The sequence below is a fragment of the Sander vitreus genome, chromosome 18, assembly GCF_031162955.1.
Source record: "Sander vitreus isolate 19-12246 chromosome 18, sanVit1, whole genome shotgun sequence".
Lineage (NCBI taxonomy): Eukaryota > Metazoa > Chordata > Actinopteri > Perciformes > Percidae > Sander > Sander vitreus.
The window spans coordinates 4,296,332-4,317,935 of record NC_135872.1 but is presented as its reverse complement, the minus strand read 5'-3'; the positions used below and the strand labels follow the sequence as shown (position 1 = coordinate 4,317,935).

General features: G+C 36.2%; 2 protein-coding genes across 5 annotated transcripts in view; one reads left to right on the top strand and one right to left on the bottom strand.

The window, feature by feature from the left end:
* The window catches only part of angel2 (angel homolog 2 (Drosophila)), a 10,730-nt gene extending 10,275 nt beyond the window's left edge, over positions 1–455 (top strand). For all 3 annotated transcript variants that reach the window (XM_078274728.1, XM_078274727.1, XM_078274726.1), the window contains exon 9: positions 1–455. This exon is cut by the window's left edge and continues 1,377 nt beyond it. The gene's annotated coding sequence lies outside the window, so the exon portion shown is untranslated.
* A 3,804-nt stretch (positions 456–4,259) lies between these two features.
* Positions 4,260–21,604, bottom strand: part of vash2 (vasohibin 2) — a 42,720-nt gene continuing 25,375 nt past the window's right edge. For both annotated transcript variants that reach the window (XM_078274038.1, XM_078274039.1), the window contains exons 8-9: positions 20,882–20,997; positions 4,260–11,179 (exon numbers count right to left, since the gene is read on the bottom strand). In XM_078274038.1, coding sequence (XP_078130164.1) covers positions 11,110–11,179; positions 20,882–20,997 — 186 coding nt within the window. In that variant the 3' untranslated portion in view covers positions 4,260–11,109. The remainder of the gene's footprint in view (positions 11,180–20,881; positions 20,998–21,604) is intronic.

The window sequence follows — 21,604 nt, the reverse complement described above, 5'->3', positions numbered from 1 at the left end:
TCTTTCAAGTTTCAGACAAAAACAAAAAACAAACATGAAATGATAGTTGACGAAAAAGGAAGCGGCTAGTATTCCGTTAAATGAAATTCCTCTTCGAACTGTTTGAGTGATGGAATCCATACATTTTCCTGCACCAGTTTCCAAGTTGCCCCTGTATCATTGCGTTGGAAATGATTTATTTTATATCGTGTTCCATAATTTATGATTTTGCTTCACATTTACAAAATATTTGGAAACTTGGACTTCGAGTACATTTTATGTGCAGACTCAAACCAATCTGGAGTATGAATTTACTTTACTCATTTATTTATGAGTAAAGAAATATGTTAGGATGAAACTTTTCAATGGACATTGTGCTATAATTTCAGACAAAATACATAATCAACAAATAACAAGCAGTTTCTAACATTTTGGAAAGAGATTTTAGTGTTGTAAATAAAGGACTTGTGTTTTTACACGTGGCTGCTGTCGGGTTTTTTTTAACCTTTGTTTATCCAAGTAAGTTGATTGAGAACATCTTCTCATTTGCAACGACAACCTGTCACGTTCACACAGTTCCACATTCATACCTGGAAGCAGTTGGGGTTAAGGGCCTTGCTCAAGGGACAAGTGCTCCTCTTTCACTTTCCCCACCCAGATTTTATCCTGTTGGTCTGGGGATTTAACCGGCGACCTCCCGGTCCCAAGCTCGCTTCTTTAACCACTAGTCCACCACTGCCACTGGTTTAATGTTGTCATGAGTGTCAAAATGATTTAACATTTAAATGGAACATACAGCACATGTGCTGCTCAAAGGAACACCGTGACTTTACATGAGTTTGGTTAGTTTTTCACCGAGACAAACACAGCGTCCCTCGCTCCTGTGTGAGTTTACGTAGTTGAAACAATGCTACCATGTGTGTTTCTAAAGAAAGATGTCTGTTTGTCTTGTTCTTGTATAATGGGAGTTGGCTGCTTTCCCCCGTTGATTTGTCTTCGGAGGAATAGCTGTTGAAACCAGCGTGTTTCCATGCATGGTCCTGCAGGGAGTCAGCTGTTTATCCTCTTCAGTCTGATGGGACAGAGTTGTTATAATAGGACGCTGCTGCTTCTTATGTTTAGTTTTAAACAGAAGTGGCTGTATTTTACCCCATGTTTGTCTTTGTAAAGTGTGTGTGTGTTTGACTCTGTGTGTGTGTGTTTGACTCTGTGTGTGTGTGTGTGTGTGTGTGTGTGTGTGTGTGTGTGTGTGTGTGAGAGAGATAGATGGTTGCACCGTTTACCTCGGCTCCCCTCACAAACATTGTGCAGCCAGGAGCTCTTGGTATTCTGTTCATCACTCTGCACTGCAACAACACTCGCTGGATCTCAAGAGGCTTCACAGACTCCCTTGTGTCTGTTCTTAAAGCAGAGTCCCCCGGGTCCACATTTCAATACCTTTCTGTTGCTGTGTCATCCCACAGGAAATAACATTACTTTGTGTTTCCTGCACTCTTTGCAATAAATAAATAATTTATTTGCCTAATAAACGTAAAGGTATACAGAGTTCAGCGTTAAGGTACAAATTGTACTTGCCCAGAGTCAAGTTTTACTGGCCCTTATACAAACGACCACAAACGTCAAAAAAGTAAAAAAACAAACAAACAGAAAACAACGTCGAAAAAGCGTCAAAAGTATCTAAAGTGTAAAATAATGTTGATAAAAACATCTAGGACAAACTACATTTTTGATTGGCCAGTGGTGCACACTAATCAAATCATTCAACAAGCATTTTCCGACAAGGGGAGAGAACGATAACGTCATTTATGATACGATGATGCCCAAACGGGCAAGTGGGTTGTTATATTTACTTGCCCTACGTGGCTTTTTTCTTGCCCCTGGCCATCGGGCAACCCTTATTGTTGATCCCTGCTGTAATATGTAACTTTTCCACATTGAAATGTCCTAAAACGACTAGACCTATGTTATATATTGTGTTGAGTTGTATACTTACACTGTTTATTGCTCTAATACTCATTTCAGCCACAAGAGGCTTAATTGTACCACTGTGCTGTATTATAGAAGATGAGTTCTAATTTCTACAAGGTACATATATTGTGTGTTAGCCAGTTATGTAACATTACGGTCTTTCTGTTGGCTAGAAATGTACCTTGTGTTTGGAGTGCCTGAAGAAATTAAAACTGAATGCTTTTTATTTTATTCTATTTAGAACATGGGGTAGCGTCTTGTGGCCCAAATGAGCATTATTAAACAAACCCTTGGGGGAGGATCCTGACACAACAACAACATAATCACCTGCCAAAACACAAGATGAAGGGAAAAAAACTTTTTCCAGCTGTTTCACAGATGAAATTTTAATTTTCAAGAGACTTAGAAAGATTATCCTGGCAAAACTTTTTTTTTACCTGTACTTAAGTAAGGAGACAAAACATTTTTTTTTTCCCTCACTTGGCTCTCAGGGCTTCCGTAGATCACTGCAGAACAATTTCTTGGCTGCATCCCAACAAACTCATCTTGCATCCTGCAGCAGGTCCTTCATAGGAAACCCAGAGAAATATTTTTTTGTTAAGTTTATGAGCACCAGATGGCAGCAGTAGCCTTTGTGTTAACCAGTGATGGAGCAGTAAGAGCAGGTGTGTGTCCTTACCCTTTAAATAGCTGAGAGTTCAATTGAAATAAAGACTGCTCGGGACATTTAGTGAACATATGGATGAATAGTGAAGGAGTAGATTCAGAAGTTTCCTTGGATGTTTGGGTCTTATTTTGTGCTGTAATATCTTGTCACCATTAGAATATGTTGAACTCAACATGAAGTCACAGTGACAGGGACCTACAGACTCTGTCGGCAGAGCGTGTTCAATTCTAAAATCATAGAAATGAGGTTCAGGATCACTTTTCTCTAAGCAGTGTTCTATGCTCACTTGGATGACATTGTAGTTGTCGTTATCTCAGTAACTTTTCTGTTAGAGAGAGAGAGGATTGTGGTGAGGAAAAATTTCCCACTGCAGATTTGTTAAGGTGACACTAGTGCACACTCAACTTCGACATAAACAAAATGTCAATGTGCAAAGCTGAACAATCACAGTTGTTGTGGAGTCTATGTAAACCTGATGTGGAATAAATTTATTAGAAGGTGGGAGTCAGATGCGGTGGGAACCTCTGCATTTCCACAGTGTGTACAGCAGCTACCACAGCACTACAAAGAGAAGCTACGTTTAGCCACAACTATTAACTCAACACCTTCTGAAAACCCTGTTTTTACGGACCCTGCAGTGGTTTAGCGTCTCTACTTGCTGCAGCGATGCACAGCCGTACTCCAGCACACTGTGACATCACTGTTAGGCATATTGTTGTGATTTCCTTTTGTGCCGTTTAACCAAATAAGAGAAAATATTTTTTTATAAATGTTTTGAAAAGCTCATCTCGGTCAACCGCTTAATCCTCACAACAGAGAGGGAGGTTTAAATCATCTCTACACACACACACACACACACACACACACACACACACACACACACACACGCCATTGACAGAAACACACAGAGCAAGGTGAGCCTCCCCTGCCTTCCAATCCCCAAACTGCTGCATAGATGAGACAAGGGATTATTTCTGTAAATCTGCTGCCTTCATGTGCTTGTTAAAACACACACACACACACACACACACACACACACACACACACACACACATCTGCAGTGGGACGTAAGCTGATTATTTTATCAGAAGCCAGGCTGTAGTGTGGTATGAGTGTATACAGGACTGTCACCTGAAGAAGAATAACCTCACCAAATTGTAGTTTTCACTGCAGCTTCCTCCTTGTTTCTCTTTTGCAATCTTCCCTTGCACCTTTTTACCTCCTTTCTTTTCCTGTTGTTTCTTTAACTGTTTGTCATTTTAACTCAAGATGGCCCTGGGGCTGGCTTAACTTGCACTTTTTTTTTCTCAGATTCAAATTTGGATTTTACTTACGTGATGTTTAAACATTTTACTGCAGAATGACTACTTTTACCGTTCATGATTTAAGTAAATTCAGCTGATAAAAACATACATACATACTTGTGCTTAAGGTTTCTAAAGCAGGACCTTTACTTGTAGTGGAGTATTTTCATACTGTGGTCTTAGTATTTTAACTTAATTACAGGATCTGAACCGTATAAGTCCTAAAAAAACTATACTCAAATACCAGCACTTAAAAATGTAAGTTATATATTTACACCTCTTCCAACCATCCAATCAGTCAATCAATCTCATAAGTCGGTGTGAAAAGTAAAAAAACAAAGTTAAAAACATAGATCATTTATTAAAAGAACACATGCTGCTACATATAGAAACAGCTGCTGTCTGTCTGTCAGACCACTGATACTGTAACAGTAGGAAAGTTACAATAATAATATTTACTGAGGGTCACATCTCCTACTATTGATCTCCACAGGAATACAAAACCACACCACGTTCTCACACAGGGGACAAGCGCTCTTTAAAAAGAATAATAATCAGTCTGTATTTGTGTGTGTGTGTGTGTGTGTCAAACAGAGCTCTGATGTGTTCCTCCAATCAGCTCTGTTTGATCGGTGAAGACGCTGGCTGAATACTGTTACAGTGGTTTTGTGTTTGATTCCCACACACACACACACACACACACACGCACACTGGATTTTTTGCTCGTCTTATGTCAAGAGACTCAAGCGTTTGATAGAAATCAGACTGTCCCTTTTGTTCATTGCATCACAGAGCAGACCTGTCTGCCGTTAAATGTTCGTAACAAGAAAAATGTCTCCAGAAACAAGGGCAATGTTGTGTCACAGAATATCAGAACTTGTTTGATTAGGAAAACAAAACCAGTTACCCAAACAAGAAGAAATAGTTCTGTAAGAAACCTGATGATATTGTTTTTCTTCTTTTTCTTGCACAATGCACATGAGCAACTGCTCCAAACAACAAAAAGTCAAAACTTAAACGAAGCTATTCTTATCTGATTATACCCGTACACCGCTGAGGCACCAGGAGCTTCACATGGACATTTTCCAACAAATATTTTTATTTCTAAAATTATTCAGATATGTTGCCCTGAATTTGGTTTGGCTTTTGGGTGCGGGAAAAAAATTGTCAATTCCATTTGTTCATACCAAAAGTAAAGCAATTTTTTTTTTTTATCCACAATTTAAATGTTATTATATGCAACAGGGGACTTTGGGATTTATTGTTTATAGCCTTCTTGTTGTCAGCTAGTGTGTAAAGGTTTTATAGGACAGAGAGACCAGTTATCAGAATTCATGTTAAAATCATGAAGTTATATTAGAGTGGGCCTGCAGCGAGCCAAAACAGAGCTTTAAAATCTCCCACTAAAACCCACTAAAATACATTTTACGGTACAATAAGTTCAGGACCAGGATGGAGTTGAGAAACGTGGTATCAGCACTTTGGGAACAAATCAAAGGCCATGAAAAAGAACACCTGCTACAACTACAAGGTGTTATTTTTCTTTTCTTTTTTTAAACAAATGCTTCTCATTCAAAATGATAGTGTACAATCAATGAATCAAACCCAAATGTTTCCATAAAACAGATTTGAGACGTCAAACCACAAGCAGAACCTTAAACTAACAAAACAGAAAGAAAACATTTAGTAAGATAAATTGTCAAGCACAGAAAAACTGACATAGAAACAAATTTCAGTCGCTACATTGAGTATCACACTTTCAGGTTTTTTTTCTTTTTTACTGTGACATGTCACAGTTTCCGTGTCCCTGCTGAGCAGTCAGGTAGTTTGTCACTGTTGTTAGGTCAAATCCCCAGAACTGCAGTTTTGATGTTTGTGTTTAAATCCAAAGTTTTAATGACAATCTGTGCATCGAGAGAAATGTGTCGACTTTAGGTCCACGGGGTAACTGTAGAATCTCCATTTGTATAGTTCCAAAAAAAATACACAAACATCAGTCAGAAATCCTAAAAAATGTAGTCCCAAGATATGTTGCATCAATTCCTAGTCTGTTTGTCCACAATTGCGCTGTGATAAGATTTTGAATACTGTTACAACAGATTATCCCGGACGAGCCCCCATTGATGTTACGACAAAAAAAAGCAAACGCAGCTTTGTGCTTCTTCTGTATGCGAACACACATCACGCCTTTAGAAAGTATCAACACTTAAGCTTTGATACAAATATTAACATGTGGAGCTGGTTGCTTTGTGCCAGAGTGTCAGATATCTGTCTATGGTCCACTGCTGGCCAAACATCAGAAACACAAAAAAGTATCCGGCTGGATCTACACAGAGGGAAAGCTGTGTTTTTTTTTTTTGGTAAGTAGAATTATTCTTATTGATCAAGATGTTTTTTCTTTGCAGATGTTTTAAAAGTGAATTGTTTTTGTGTAGATCGAGCCACAAACACCTTCCTACATCCATCGTTTGAAATGTGGAAGACTGTGAGTTCCGTTTTTTTTTTTTGTCCTAACCTGCTCTCTGACACGGTGAGTGCATAGCTTCTTTGTTTGTTTGTTTTTAACAAAAAGCTAGGAAAAAATGTTCAATTGGCAACAAAACACACACTTGCTCTGAAAGCGAGAAAACGCTGTGAACATTCAAAGACATCATCAATCAAACAATCAGATGACAATATTCAGCAGATGATTAATGTGACCAAAACACCAAAAGTAACATGATGCTGCTCATGTTTTCCCCCTACACTTTACAGGTATTTCAGATTATCTTTGCTCCATTGGCTATAAAGTTAAAGCTGCACCAGGCATTTGTAAAAAAAAATAACAATAATATTAATACACCCATTGCATTTAAATCACAAAGTGGCTGCAGAGAACAACTGCAATGTGACTTTTAAATGAATCAAATCTATTTTTGGATTATTATTTATCTACTTTCTAGTGTGTAGGCCTATATGTAGGTTTGTGTGCTGTTATGTATGTTTGTTGTCTGTAGCTGCTCTTAAAGGGGTGCTATGCAGTTTGGGCCATTTCTTCGCTGTTTTCTCGCTTTTTGCTCGCGGGTTTCTCTATAGAGCTCCCCCTACAGCTTCGGAATAGATATTTGGCAGCTCCTATGTTTACTCGTGTCTGACTCCTCGCTCGGTCAGTCTGCTGTTTCCTCTTTGTCTGTTCCTCCGACAATGCTTTCCTAGCTTTCTGCTTCTTTTTTGCCGGCTCAGCCATGACGAAAGTGTGAATAACTCCATCGCTACCTTGTTAGCTGGTTCCTGAATGGGCGTATGTGTGCAGTGCCGTGAAGCAATTTGTTGCATCGTGAGACCTGATATCACACGATACTTCCTGACACGGAGGCCGGCGTTTTTCAGCTCACAGGCGCTAGGGGGAAGCGAGACGACCACCATTCAACTCGAAAAAAGTCATATAACCATTTCAATGACTCCGAAGCTGTTCAGTTAAGGTAAATTAAGCTAAAAAAAAAAACTGCACCGTTCCCCTTTAACTAATTGCCCCTTGTGTTGTTGAATTATGAGAACTTTCAGAATTTTGTGTTGAATTAATTTCCTTTCTACTTAAATTATTGTAGAGACAATTTCTGGGAGAATTTAAAACTTGCATCCATGTTTGCTTGCTAGCAATCTTCCCTGCCTTTCTTGGCACATTACCGCCACTAACTGTCGATCAGTGGAAAAGCACCTGATCCACGTCCTAGTTAGCGTGCATGAGATACTAACAAAACAAACTACAATGCTCTATAGCGCTACTAGTGGCCAGAAACTTCAGCGTGCCTTTAAAATAGAGCAGTATGTTTTATGTATGGCAACTAGCACTGCTACATGACTTGTATTATTTCTGGGTGATCAAATCCTTCAGAAGTTTACGGGTGCTCTTCTCAATGTCACTTTAAGTTGCCTGGTGCAGCTTCACTTGATTTTGGGAAACACAATTTTTTCTTCTTTGAGTTAATCTTTCAGATGAAAACTACAGAAGTCAGTCGTCATTTTTCCAAGTATCCTAAAGTTTGAAGTAGCCATTCGTTTAGATTCAAATCATGTATTTAATCTGAACAAAATCTATCCTATTTTCTTTTCCCACCCGTAAGATGCCAATCAATATATCTTTTCTTAATTAAAACTAACCTATATAGTTCTCAGTGTGAAGGGTTAAAACTGCACAGTACATATATATCATACTGGACATGAAAGATTTCAAGATTCTTTGATTTCAAGCTTCTCAGCTATGATTCATCGAAGGCCTCAACAGGAGAATCCAAAAAAACAATCAAATTCAAACTTGATTAGATTTGTTTGGACAATCCTTACGATACATCACGCATACGAGCGTGAAACAATGTATACAGTACTAAATGTACTCTCATAGGTCACTTAGTACAGAGGCTTCTCAGCGCGGAAAGACAATTCACCGAGCTGCTATAAGAACTTTCCTGACTCTTATTTGTCTCCTTCGAAAAAAAGCACTGACTTTTTTCCTTACGTTTTAAGTCGTCAAACACAAAACAGAGCGGATATGCACCCTCATGTTGCAGAATTACAGTCGCATCTTTCACTATGAATCCAAATTTTCGATTTTCGTTTTTAGAGTATTAACACAAAGGGCATTCATCGTTGAAATAAAACATGATAAATCTCAATAATAGGAGTCATTTTGTGACCAAAACATCATCCTGGAGCTCTCTAAGGGTCCTGACTGCTTTTATTTGATCTCCACTGACAGCGTGCAGAGAGCGATAAATCCCTCTGCCAGATTAATCTGTCTTGAATGAGGCCTTTGTTACAGAGTGTTCACTCAGCCAACAACATCTGCCTTCGCTCCTCGTTTGTCTGAGTGGGCTGCAGCTGAACTCGGACCAGCTAAGTGATCTGATATTCCAGCTGTTAGTGGAACAGCTGTAAAGGCAGCAGCCAGCTGGCCGACATTATGTTAGTTTACTGTGTGAACACATGGGTAGCCAACACAGCTGAGTTTGGTCAACACATGCGGAGCTCCACTAGCTTTGTGCTAAGTTGCTTTGGAAATACTAGTGTTTGAATGTTGGTACATAAAATTGAAATGGGGTTGTATGAAGTACCTCTCCATAGTCAGTGTATAACTAGTCAATATCCTCGACGTTCCACTTCTGGGATTGCTCCTTCCGCTTTCTTTGTGTTGGAATTTTAAACTCTGGTGGATTTGTGAGGACTATGGTTAACTGCTCCTCAGATCTCTGCAGGGTAAATCCAGACAGCTAGCTAGACTATCTGTCCAATCTGAGTTTTCTATCGCTAAGCGCCGCCAATGACAATTGTGATTGGTTTAAAGAAATGCCAATAAACCAGAGCAGGTCTTTCTCCCATCCCGGAATGCTGTGTGGAGTAGCCAGACCCTCCTCCGCTCCGCAGTGTGTGGATGGGCTGGCGGTCGAAATACAAACTAACACTTTAAAACGCCAGAGTCACACAACAACACAAACAACCTAACCGATCGAGGCAGCAGTAGACCAGCAACTCCTGTGTTCTGCGAGGTAAAATTTCTGTTTTTGTCAAAAGATGTCTGGCTTTAAAGCAAGCATAGATGGATACAAAGGATTCAGTCGGAAAGGGCTGTCTGACAGCAAGGTAAAGTGGTGAAAAAATAGCATACACGTAAACTGATATAGATTTCTTTAGGTGTCTAAACTATGTTTACCTGCTGCCCCCATCCACAGCAGTATGTTGCTTAGATTTTGTGTCGGTACTCCGGTTTCCTTCTCCAAATTAATTTAGTAGGTAATACACTGATGGTAAGTACTTCATACAACCCCACTTTAAAAACATCTTAACTTTCATTTAAACTTCTTCTCATTTGTCTTTGATATTCTTTTTCTGTTTCAGTAGTTTCTTTCTAGCACTCACAAGGCTTGGATGCAAACAGGGCCGTGGTTATGTATTCAGTAATGTGTCAACGGAGGGCAGAGGAAGAGGAAAATGAGAAGGGAGGGAAGGCAGGAGGTTTGCCGCAGTGCTCTAATGATCCTTCACTGATCTTCTGCAGTAAATCATCTCTTTCCTTACTCCTTTTCACCTCTTCTTCCTTTTCCTCTCTATCGACTCTCATCTTTGATATTTCTGCATAAGTTATCGAATGCACTCTCGTTATTCTACACTCGTCCGCTCTGATCAATAGAATCTGCATGTGGAAGCCTACTAAGTCATCTTATTTAAGCTGCTGTTGGTTCAGGAGATTTTTTGGGGAAAGTCAAAAGTGTAACTGAAGCATTACTTCTGAACATTCCATTAGTGATCTTTTTCTTAAAGCCAAAGTGTTGCAGTAGTTGAGCAGGCATGTGAGAATAAAGTGGGATAACACCTACACCTTTGAATCTGCTTCCTTCTGATCTGTCTCTGTCTCCCCGCAGCCTCTGCCATGTTGGAAAACTGACAACAAAATGAAAGTCATCCTCCCATCCCTTACAAAATACATTAACTGCAGTAGCAAAATTGTGCTATACAAGTGACATTAGGATAACATTCTACAATCATTTTACAAGACAACATGCCAAAAGCACCAATAAATTAATGTTTTTTTTAGTTGTGTTCTGTGCAAAGAGAAGCCAACATGTTTTTGTTGTCACTCTTCCATCATAGCTACCTGTCCCTTGATCACATATGAATATGTTCACTTATTTGTACTAACCCTTTCTTCTCTCTCACTTCATGTTGTAGCTCTTTTCTGAGACACGTTGTAACTGAGGGGGTCATAGAAATACTTTCTTACATCTGTTGTCACGAAGGACACGACAGCTGATTGAAATGTTGTAAACCTAGAAATACATTGATATCACTTCTTCTGATTTTATCCCAGGTCAGGGTAAGCGCTTCAGCTACATGACTAAAATGTGTCAATGGGAAAGAAAAAGAGCAGCCACTCTCAGGTGTGTGATGATAAGGCGGTTGTCAAGGATTCATTGCTTGGGTAAACAGGTATAAAAACCCGACCAACCAGACACTTTTTTGTCTGATTCCTCGGCTTTAACGAAGTTCTTCCTGTTCCAGTGCAGAAAGGTTCTTGAAACGCATTTTTGTGTCCACTTTGTATGTGTAAAATTGCTCTAGCTGCAGGGACTCCTCTCCTGCAAACGTTGGTGGCAGGTAGAGACTTTTCAGGATCAGGGTGGCAGAGAAGGTTGGACGGATTTGGGATGATTGGGAGGATCATATGCGGATCTGATAGCCGTCGTTGAGAGTGCTGAGTTCCGGAGGTTTCCTCTCCACCGAGGCTGGCCTAAAAGACAGAGAGAGAGCAGCAGATAAACAGTCAGGTCACCCGTGCATATTCAAAACACAGTGGTGCCATTGTAGAAGTCCATGTCTTCCTAAATGTTACACAGTAGACCTAAACTAGTACAAGCTTCAGCTGTTTCCTAACTAACCAGCCATTACACATATACCTCTCACTCATCCCTAAATAGTGTGTCAAAAATCATAAAAAGTCATAGTATATTATGTCATGAAAAATAAAAAAGTCATAGTATAGTATTTCAAAAATGCTATAGTATGTCTGAAATCCCTGTCAGTTAAAATGTAGAGTTAATGTGTGAGACAAAAAAACAGACCAGCTCTTTTGATAAGCTCTTGATTTATTCTCTGTTTCAATATTTATTTATATTGTTGATTAGGCTTTTATTGATGCAATACAACAAAAACATGGAGCATTTTGCACACAAAGTGATAGAAACTGTGGTATGAACAATTACATGAAATAAACAGTTTTTGAAAGAAATCATACTATACTAGGACGTTTTACGACTTTTTTAACATACTATACTATTTCTTTTTTATGACTTTGACATACTATACTATGACTTTTTATTACTTTTTTTAACATACTACATTGACTTTTTGACATTTTTCGACATACTATGACTTTATGACTTTGTTTTAAATGTTTTGAGATAATATGCTATGACTTTTTTCAACATACTATACTATTCATTGTGTATGACTTTTTGACATACTATACTGTGACTTTTTTGTATCTTTTTTCTACATAGTATTCTATGACTTTTTTCAACATACTATACAATGAGTTTTTATGACTTTTTTGACATACTATACTATGACTTTTTTTAAACATACTGTACTATGACTTTTATTTACATTTTCCAATAGACTGAGTTTTTTTGACATACTATACTATGACTTTTTGGACATTTTGCAACACACTAGACTATGACTTTTTTTTTTCTTTCATATATTTTTTCGACATAATATCCTATGGTTTTCTATGACTTTTTTTCAACATACTATACAATAAATTTTTGGACATGATAAACTGTCATAAACTGTCGGACATGATATACTATGACTTTTGTATGACTTTTTTCGACATACTATATTATGACTTTTTTCGACAGACTACATTGTGACAAATTTTTGACATTTTTCGACATACTATACTATGACTTTTTTATGATTTTCTTCGACATACTATACTAGGACTTTTTTCGACATACTATACTATGACATTTTTTTACATTTTCCAACGTACTATGACTTTTTATTGTTTTTGACATACTATCCTATGGTTTTTTTTATGACTTTTTTTCAACATACTATACAATTACTGTTTTGACTTCTTTGGACATGCTAAACTATGGCTTTTTTTGACATACTATGACGATACAATGACTTTTTTATGATTATTATTTATTATGATTATTTTCGACATACTACATTGTGACTAATTTTTTACATTTTTCGACATACTATACTATGACTTTTTTCGACATACTATACTGTGACTTTTTTCGACATACTATATGACTTTTTTATGATTTTCTTCGACATACTATACTATGACTTTTATTTACATTTTCCAATATACTATGACTTTTTTTTGACACACTATACTATGACTTTTTGGACATTTGCGACATACTATGCCATGTTTTTTATATTTTTTTTCCACATACTATTTCATGACTTTTTTATGACTTTTTTCGACATACTATTTTATTACTTTTTTATGACTTTTTTCGACATACTATACAATGACTTTTTGGACATGCTAAACAATGGCTTTTTTCGACATACTATACTATGACTTTTTTCGACATACTATATTATGACTTTTACGACATACTACATTGTGACTAATTTTTGACATTTTTCGACATACTATACTATGACTTTTTTATGATTTTCTTTGACATACTATACTATGACTTTTTTCAACATACTATACTATGACTTTTTGCTGACTTTTTTTACATACTATACTATGACTTTTTGCTGACTTTTTTTAACATACTATACTATGACATTTTTTTTACATTTTCCAACGTACTATGCCTTTTGACATACTATGTGACTTTTTTATATCTTTTTTCGACATACTATTCTATGACTTTTTGACATACTATACTATGAATTTTTCCAACATGACTTTTTATGACATATTTCGACATATTTGTATTATGTCTTTTTCATTAAATTTTTTGACATACTATACTATGATTTTTGTTCGACATACTATACTATGACTTTTTTATATCTTTTTTCGACATACTATTCTAAGACTTCTTTTAGGTCTTTTTCGACATGCTAAACTATGGCTTTTTTGACATACAATCCTATGGTTTTTTTATGACTTTTTTCAAATACTATACAATGACTTTTGGGACATTTTTTGTACTTATATTATGGCTTTTTTTAATTAATTTTTTTTTTTACATTTTTTGACATACTATAGTATGACTTTTGTATGACTTTTTTTCGGCATACTATACTATGACTTTTTTGACATTTTCCGACCTACAGTAATATGACTTTTTTCGACATTGTTCAACATACTATACTAAGAATTTTTAATGACATTTTTCGATATACTATACTATGACTTTTTAATGACATTTTTCGGCATACTATATATGCCTTATTATTTGACATTTTTCGGCATACTATACTATTACTTTTTATTACATACTATACTATGCATTTTTATGACTTATGACTTTTTCATTCATTTTTTCAATCAATTTTATCTGTCACATTAACAATTCCATTGAAATGTTATCCCATGAGCTTCTTCAACTTGTGCATGATTCATCATGAAGCAAAATGTGGCCGTCAGATCAGCATACAGAAAAACTCTCCCGTTTGAATGGCGACGGCACTCCAGGATCCAGCCTCTCAGTGAAAAGTCTCAGTGAAAGGACACCACAACAGGAAACCAAAGGAGGCCACCCAGCTCAACGTCTGATGCCTGCACATTGGCTAGCAGGATGCCAGAGTCGGCAAGAGAATGGCAATTTGATTTCCTGATCCTGATGCAACATGCCATCAACGTCCAATGTCAACCACATAAAGCACAGCTAATATTTATAAAATAGACAAATCAACATTCATTTAACAGAGCTAAGGGGACTGATGTGCTTCAGTTTTTAGTTTTGTCCAGGTTACATAGTAGACTATGACTTTTAATCCAGTCTTGAGCAGTTTGGCAACATCTGGAAGGTGCTCCTGAAGGCATTTTCTTCAAATGTTTACATTTTATGTATGTCTTTTGTCATATGAATTGTTCATACTATCATTTCATTATATTGGCTATTCTGTACACTTGCCATTTGTTTCCTGTCTGTCCAACCCAGCAAAGGGATCCCTCCTCAGTATCGCTTCCTGAGATTTCTTCAATTTTCACCATTAAAGTTTTTTTTCTCCTATATTTCCTATTTGTCATAAAAAAGTCACAGAATAATGTCTGAAAAAGTAATGATCATATAGTATGTCGAAAAGTGATAAAAAAGTCATAGCACATGTCAAAAAAGTCATAGTATAGTAAGTCGAAGAAAATCATAAAAAAGTCATAGTATAGTATGTCGAAAAGTCATAAAAAAGTCATAGAATAGTATGTAGAAAAAAAGTCAGAAAATATAGTATAGTATGTCGAAAACAGTCATAGTATAGTACATCAAAAATCATAATATAGTATGTCGAAAAAAAGTCATAGTATAGTATGTCAAGTCATAAAAAGTCATGGTATAGTCGAAAAAAGTCATGAAAAAGTCATAGTATAGTATGTCGAAAAAAGTCATAGTATTGTATGTCAGAAAGTCATAAAAAGTCATAGTATAGTATGTCGAAAAGTCATAAAAAAGTCATAGTATAGTATGTCGAAAAAAGCCATAGTATAGTATGTCAAGAAAAGTCATAAAAAAGTCATAATATAGTATGTCGAAAAAAGTCATAAAAAAGTTACAGTATGTCGTAAAAAGTCATGAAAAACTCATAGTATAGTATGTCGTAAAAAGTCATAAAAAGTCATAGTATAGTATGTTGCAAAAAAGTCATAGTATAGTATGTAGAAAAGTCATAATAAGTCATAGTATAGTATGTCAAAAAAAGTCATGAAAAAGTCATAGTATAGTATGTCGTAAAATGTCATAAAAACGTCATAGAATAGTATGTTGCAAAAAAGTCATAGTATAGTATGTAGAAAAGTCATAAAAAGTCATAGTATAGTATGTCGAAAAGTCATAAAAAAGTCGGAATAGTATGTCGAAAAAAGTCATGAAAAAGTCATAGTATAGTATGTCGAAAAGAGTTATAGTATAGTATGTTGAAAAGTCAAAAAAGTCATAAAATAGTATGTCGAAAAAAGTCATAAAAAAGTTATAGTATAGTCGAAAAAAGTCATGAAAAAGTCATAGTACAGTATGTCGAAGAAAATCATAAAAAAGTCATAGTATAGTATGTCGAAATGAAAAAGTCACAGAATAATGTCTGAAAAAGTAATGAAAAAGTCATCGTATAGTAAGTCAAATAAAGTCATAGTATAGCATGTCAAAAAAGTCATAGTATAGTACGTGGAAAAAGTCAGAAAAAAGTCATAGTATAGTATGTCGAAAAAAAGTCATAGAATAGTATGATGAAAAAAAGTCATGAAAAAAGTCATAGTATAGTGTGTGAAAAAAAGTCATAGTTTAGTATGTCGTAAAAAGTCATAAAAAGTCATAGTATAGTATGTTCCAAAAAAGTCATAGTATAGTATGTAGAAAAGTCATAAAAAAGTCATAGAATAGTATGTCGAAAAAAGTCATAAAAAGTCATAGTATAGTATGTCAAGAAAAGTCATAAAAAAGTCATAGTATAGTATGTCGAAAAGTCATAAAAATGTCATAGAATTGTATGTCGAAAAAAGTCATAGTATAGTATGTCAAAAAGTCATAAAAAGTCATAGTATAGTATGTCGAAAAGTCATAAAAAAGTCATAGTATAGAATATTGAAAAAAGTTTTTAAAAAAAAGTCATAATATAGTATGTCGAAAAAAGGTCATGAAAAAGTCATAGTATAGTATGTGAAAAAAGTCATAGTATAGTATGTAGAAAAAGTCATAAAAAAGTCATAGTATAGTATGTCGAAAAGTCATAAAAAAGTTATAGTATGTATGTCGAAAAAAATCATGAAAAAGTCATAGTATAGTATGTCGTAAAAAGTCATAAAAAGTCATAGTATAGTATGTTGCAAAAAAGTCATAGTATAGTATGTAGAAAAGTCATAATAAAAACGTCATAGAATAGTATGTAGAAAAAAGTCATAAAAAGTCATAGTATAGTATGTCAAGAAAACTCATAAAAAAGTCATAGTATAGTATGTCGAAAAAGTCATAGTATAGTATGTCGAAGAAATCATAAAAGTGTCATAGAATAGTATGTCAGAAAAGTCATAAAAAGTCATAGTATAGTACGTCGAAAAAAAGTCAGAAAAAAGTCATAGTATAGAATATCGAAAAAAGTAAAAAAAAAAGTCATAATATAGTATGTCGAAAAAAGTCATGAAAAAGTCATAGTATAGTATGTCGATAAAAGTGATAGTATAGTATGTTGCAAAAAAGTCATAGTATAGTATGTAGAAAAGTCATAAAAAAGTCATAAAATAGTATGTCGAAAAGTCAGAAAAAAGTCATAGTATAGAATATCGAAAAAAGTAATAAAAAAAAAAAGTCATAATATAGTATGTCGAAAAAGGTCATGGAAAAGTCATAGTATAGTATGTCGAAAAGAATTATAGTATAGTATGTTGAAAAGTCAAAAAAGTCATAAAATAGTATGTCGAAAAAAGTCATAAAAACGTCAGTATAGTCGAAAAAAGTCATAAAAAGTCATAGTATAACATGTCAGAAAAAGTCATAAAAAGTCATAGTATAGTATGTCGAAAAGTCATAAAAAAGTCATAGAATAGTATGTAGAAAAAAAGTCATAGTATAGTATGTCAAAAAAGTCAAAAATCATAATATAGTATGTCGAAAAAAAGTCATAGTATAGTATGTCAAAAAGTCATAGTATAGTATGTTGAAGAAAATCATAAAAACGTTATAGTATGTCGAAAAAAGTCATGAAAAACGTCATAGTATAGTATGCCGAAAAGTCATACAGAAGTCATAGCATACAGTCATGTGAAAAAATTAGGACACCCATGCTAAAGTTGACTAAAAAGAGGAATAAAAATAATCATCTTTTGCAAATTGATCTTAATGCCTTAATTAAAAAAATGAGGAAAAATCCAATCTTTAAGGACACCAATTTTCTTTGTGAATGAATAATGTATCGTAAATAAATAAATGTTCTTCCTTAAAATACAGGGGGCATAAGTAAGTACACACCTATGTTAAATTCCCATAGAGGCAGGCAGATTTTTATTTTTAAAGGCCAGTTGTTTCACGGATCCAGGATACTATGCATCTTGATAAAGTTCCCTTGGCCTTTGGAATTAGCCCAACATCATCATATACTGTTCACCATACCTAGAGATTGGCATACTATGACTTTTTTCGAAATACTATTAGTATGTCGAAAAAAGTCATAGAATAATATGTCGAAGAAAATCATAAAAAAGTCATAGTATGGTATGTCGTAAAGTCATAGTATGTCAAAAAAGTCAAAGTATAGTTTTTCGAAAAAAGTCATAGTATGTCGCAAAAAAGACCTTCCTCTTTCCAACCTTTCTTCTGCCCTTTTCTCTTCTCCTGTCTTCTTTCATATTATTCTCTTCTTTCCCCTCGTCTTTTCCCTTTATTCTTCTTGCCTTCTCCTCTATTTCTACTCTTTTCCTCTCTTTACCCTGTTTTTATTGGTGTATAGCAGGCAGCGCTGTTAAAAGCCTCCTAAAACGTCTTGATCATGCTGCAAACATAACCCTGTGCTGTCAAAGCGTCCATGCTCTCGGCTGTTTAAACCGCAGCAGCAGATCATTAGGCTGTCTCTGCTGGAGCAGTCTGTGTGAAGTGGCAACATGTTGTTAAGTGTGTAAGTGCTCTCTTGATAACAGTTAAGTACCACATTCAAGTGGTTTAAAGTGGTAATGTCATGTTCCGATGTGTCCTGATCATTTAAACTGTTTCTCTGCACTGATGAGACAATTAACTTTTATGAAGATTAAAATAACAATGTATTTGACTCAACCTTGAATGGGAAAGAAGCAGATTTACGATAATAAAAGAAACTTTCCACACTCACTTGACCTTTCTCTAACTCGCATATCTGTAGCTCCTTGTGATGAGATTTCATGAGAGAATTTTTTTTTGCATAATAACAGGTTTTAGCTGGTTTCACCTCACTGAATTTCATTTAAAAAAAAACATGTCTCTCTAACCAATGACGGGCAGAGGATCAAGTTTGGCTTTAAGGCACCTTATTAAGTTTAGGCACCTTATTAGCATGAGGGTTATAAACCCTCCTCAATCAACTGAGGAGTGTGTAATACCTTTTCTTAAAAAACAATTCTGGGTTTATAAGTTTTCAACATGATAGTCCTCTCCAAAGTCCTTCTATTTTTGAGATTTTCATTACTCAACACTAGGGGGCGTGGTGGTTAAATACAGTTGGCAGAAAACTTTGTGTACCTGATATTCCCCAAACTTCCCCAGAGAAATCTTTCAGGCTGAAAAACACCTTTCGAAGTTCTGTAATGTAGGAATCCTGAATCAGCTGGATAACTACTGCCTATTCAATTCCTGTTCGTAAATTTGTAATGTGCAAGTTCCATGTGGATCATGGGCCAATACAGTATATGTGACTTAATCTGCATTGCTTATAAATATAAGAAGGCTGCAACCTATGGCTGCAACTAATAACTGTTTTCATTAACGATTAATATGCTGATTTCTTTTCCGAGATTAATCATTTGGTCTGTTAAAAGTCCCAAACCCAAAGATGTTAAGTTTACAGAGATATAAAACAGGAAAAAGCAGCATGTTGGACATTTGTTTGCTTGATAAATAACTGAAATAATTAATTGATAGTCAAAATAGTAATTGTCATTCTGCTAATGTGTTGCAGAAATTTGCATTACATTTTCATTTTTGATATTAACTTGTGCTGAAAGCTGAAATAGCTAGTAGAGGACACACACACACACACACACACACACACACACACACACACACACACACACACACACACACACACACACACACACACACACACACACACACACACAAATGCAAAGCTTAGGTTGCTGAGATAATATGGTGCTGTGGCTGTAATTTAAATATCCACCGTAATTTTCAATGTGTATATAGCTGAATTTGGGGTTTTATGATTTGTTGGCTCAAATGACCTAATAACAGGTTCAGTTCTACAGAATTTGATACAGGACATAATTTGACTTTAGATGACTGAAAAGATATAATGGAAAAGCCTCCTTTTCTATTACATTTTTTTTTTAAACACACACAAACATCTGAATAATGACGGTTAATCTAAGCTTCTCATAAAAAAAAAAGAGGTCAGCACAGTGCCACGCCAAATGGCAACAACGGGAATGTCACTAATTTTGGTGCAGAGTGTGTGTGTGTGTTTGTGTGTTTGTGGTGACTCTGCAGTACGGCTGGGCTGCAGCTGCTGTCCAAGTCAGATTTTGTTACATCCTACCACACAGCTGACAGAACACGCAAACACACTCAGCATCCTGTATGTGTGTGTGTGTGTTTGTGTCAAGGTTTCCCTGCCATTGAATCGGAGAGGTGAGTCACCCTGTTATTAAGAGCTGCTAACCCTGAAAGAATATCAGTTTTTACACACTTTAAACAGTCTTTTTCCCAGAGATACTGTATAACAGTAATTACATTAGACATTACTTCATTTACTCTTTCACTTCTTTGACACTGCTTCAAACTAAGAAAACAATTTGGGACAATTCACCAGGAATGTAGTCGGATTAAAGAAAGAGTAAAACCTATTTGAAGAGATTCAAACACAAAAAATCTATACAGAAAATCCAGATATCCTTCATAACTACAGTAACCGCTTTCATGTCAAATTAAAAAGTATCTCCTAGTGATTCAAAACAAGATCCTTAGTCATGTTCTTCAATATGTGCATGGCGGCCACTGAGCAAGGCGGCTTTAATTTCCCAGATTTATCTATGGAGATTTGTTTCATGTTCTCTCTGGTTCTATATATGGATTAGTATTTCACTCGCAGCATAAGTGGCCTTACATGCTGCATCTCAGACAGAAGAAAGGAGGCACTCTGCTGCTGAGTGTCAGCTGAACAGAACAAGGACTCGTCACACACACACACACACACACACACACACACACACACACACACACACACACACACACACACACACACACACACACACACACCACCTAAAGTCTCAACTCTCCTTGACCCGAAGAGCAGAGCCATGGAGAAAAAGGGAGAGGGAAAGGGAGGAGAGGGGGGAGGAAGGAACACAGAAGGGTTGATGAAAACCTGCATCCACCATTAAAACACTAGTGAACTCACTGGTAGGTTTGGAAACCACCATTGTTTGGAGTCGCTCTCTGTCTAAAAATCACATAAGCTGCTGAAACAGTGAATGTGGTCTGTAAAAGACCATACAAGACCACGCACACATGCACGCGCACACACACACACACACACACACACCATCCGCTCCAAGTTTTGAACAAATAAACAAGCAATGAAAAACACTCACGATTTGTCTCTGCGCGTGAAGCGCCGCTGGGGACTGCTCTGTCGTCGCCGTGGTGATAAGGATTTTCCCCGGCTCCGCTCCTTGATTGGGGACTGGGCACTGGACGATTTAAGGATCTGAGAAAATCATCATCATAAAGCAACAACACTAAATATCACTATTTATGTGATAATTTACACGTATTTATTAACATTTATATTGTGCAAAACCACTATTCATTATCATTCGCTGCAGCATTTTAGCCTCTTTAAGCTCATTGTTTTGGTTCATTAACGTTGTTTCTAGCAGCAGCTGTTTTCAGTAAAAAAAAAGCTCTCATGCTTTACACTGTAAAGTGCGGATCGGGCCGCATTTTTCTGTCCGAGCCCGGCCCGGCCCGCGTCCGACAGAGCAGTAACCGAGCCCGGCCCGATCCCGACAGGCATTAAGATATTTATGTCCGAGTCCGACACAGTTAAAATCTTAAATTTTTTTATTTCTCATTCTAATGACACATGTATGTTTGTTTGTGTGGAAAGCTTTTATTAAGCAACTGTATGAAGGCATTTGGAAATATCAACAGATGAGCGCATCAGCGCACACGGGGCAACAAGTGCACGTTAATAAGCTGTTTAATTTAAAATGTTTAATGCCTTATCGGGCTGATGTGTCCGAACCCGGCCCGGCCCGTCGGGTACCGCTGGGCTCGTTTCGGGTATCCATCCTCTAGTACACTGTACGCCA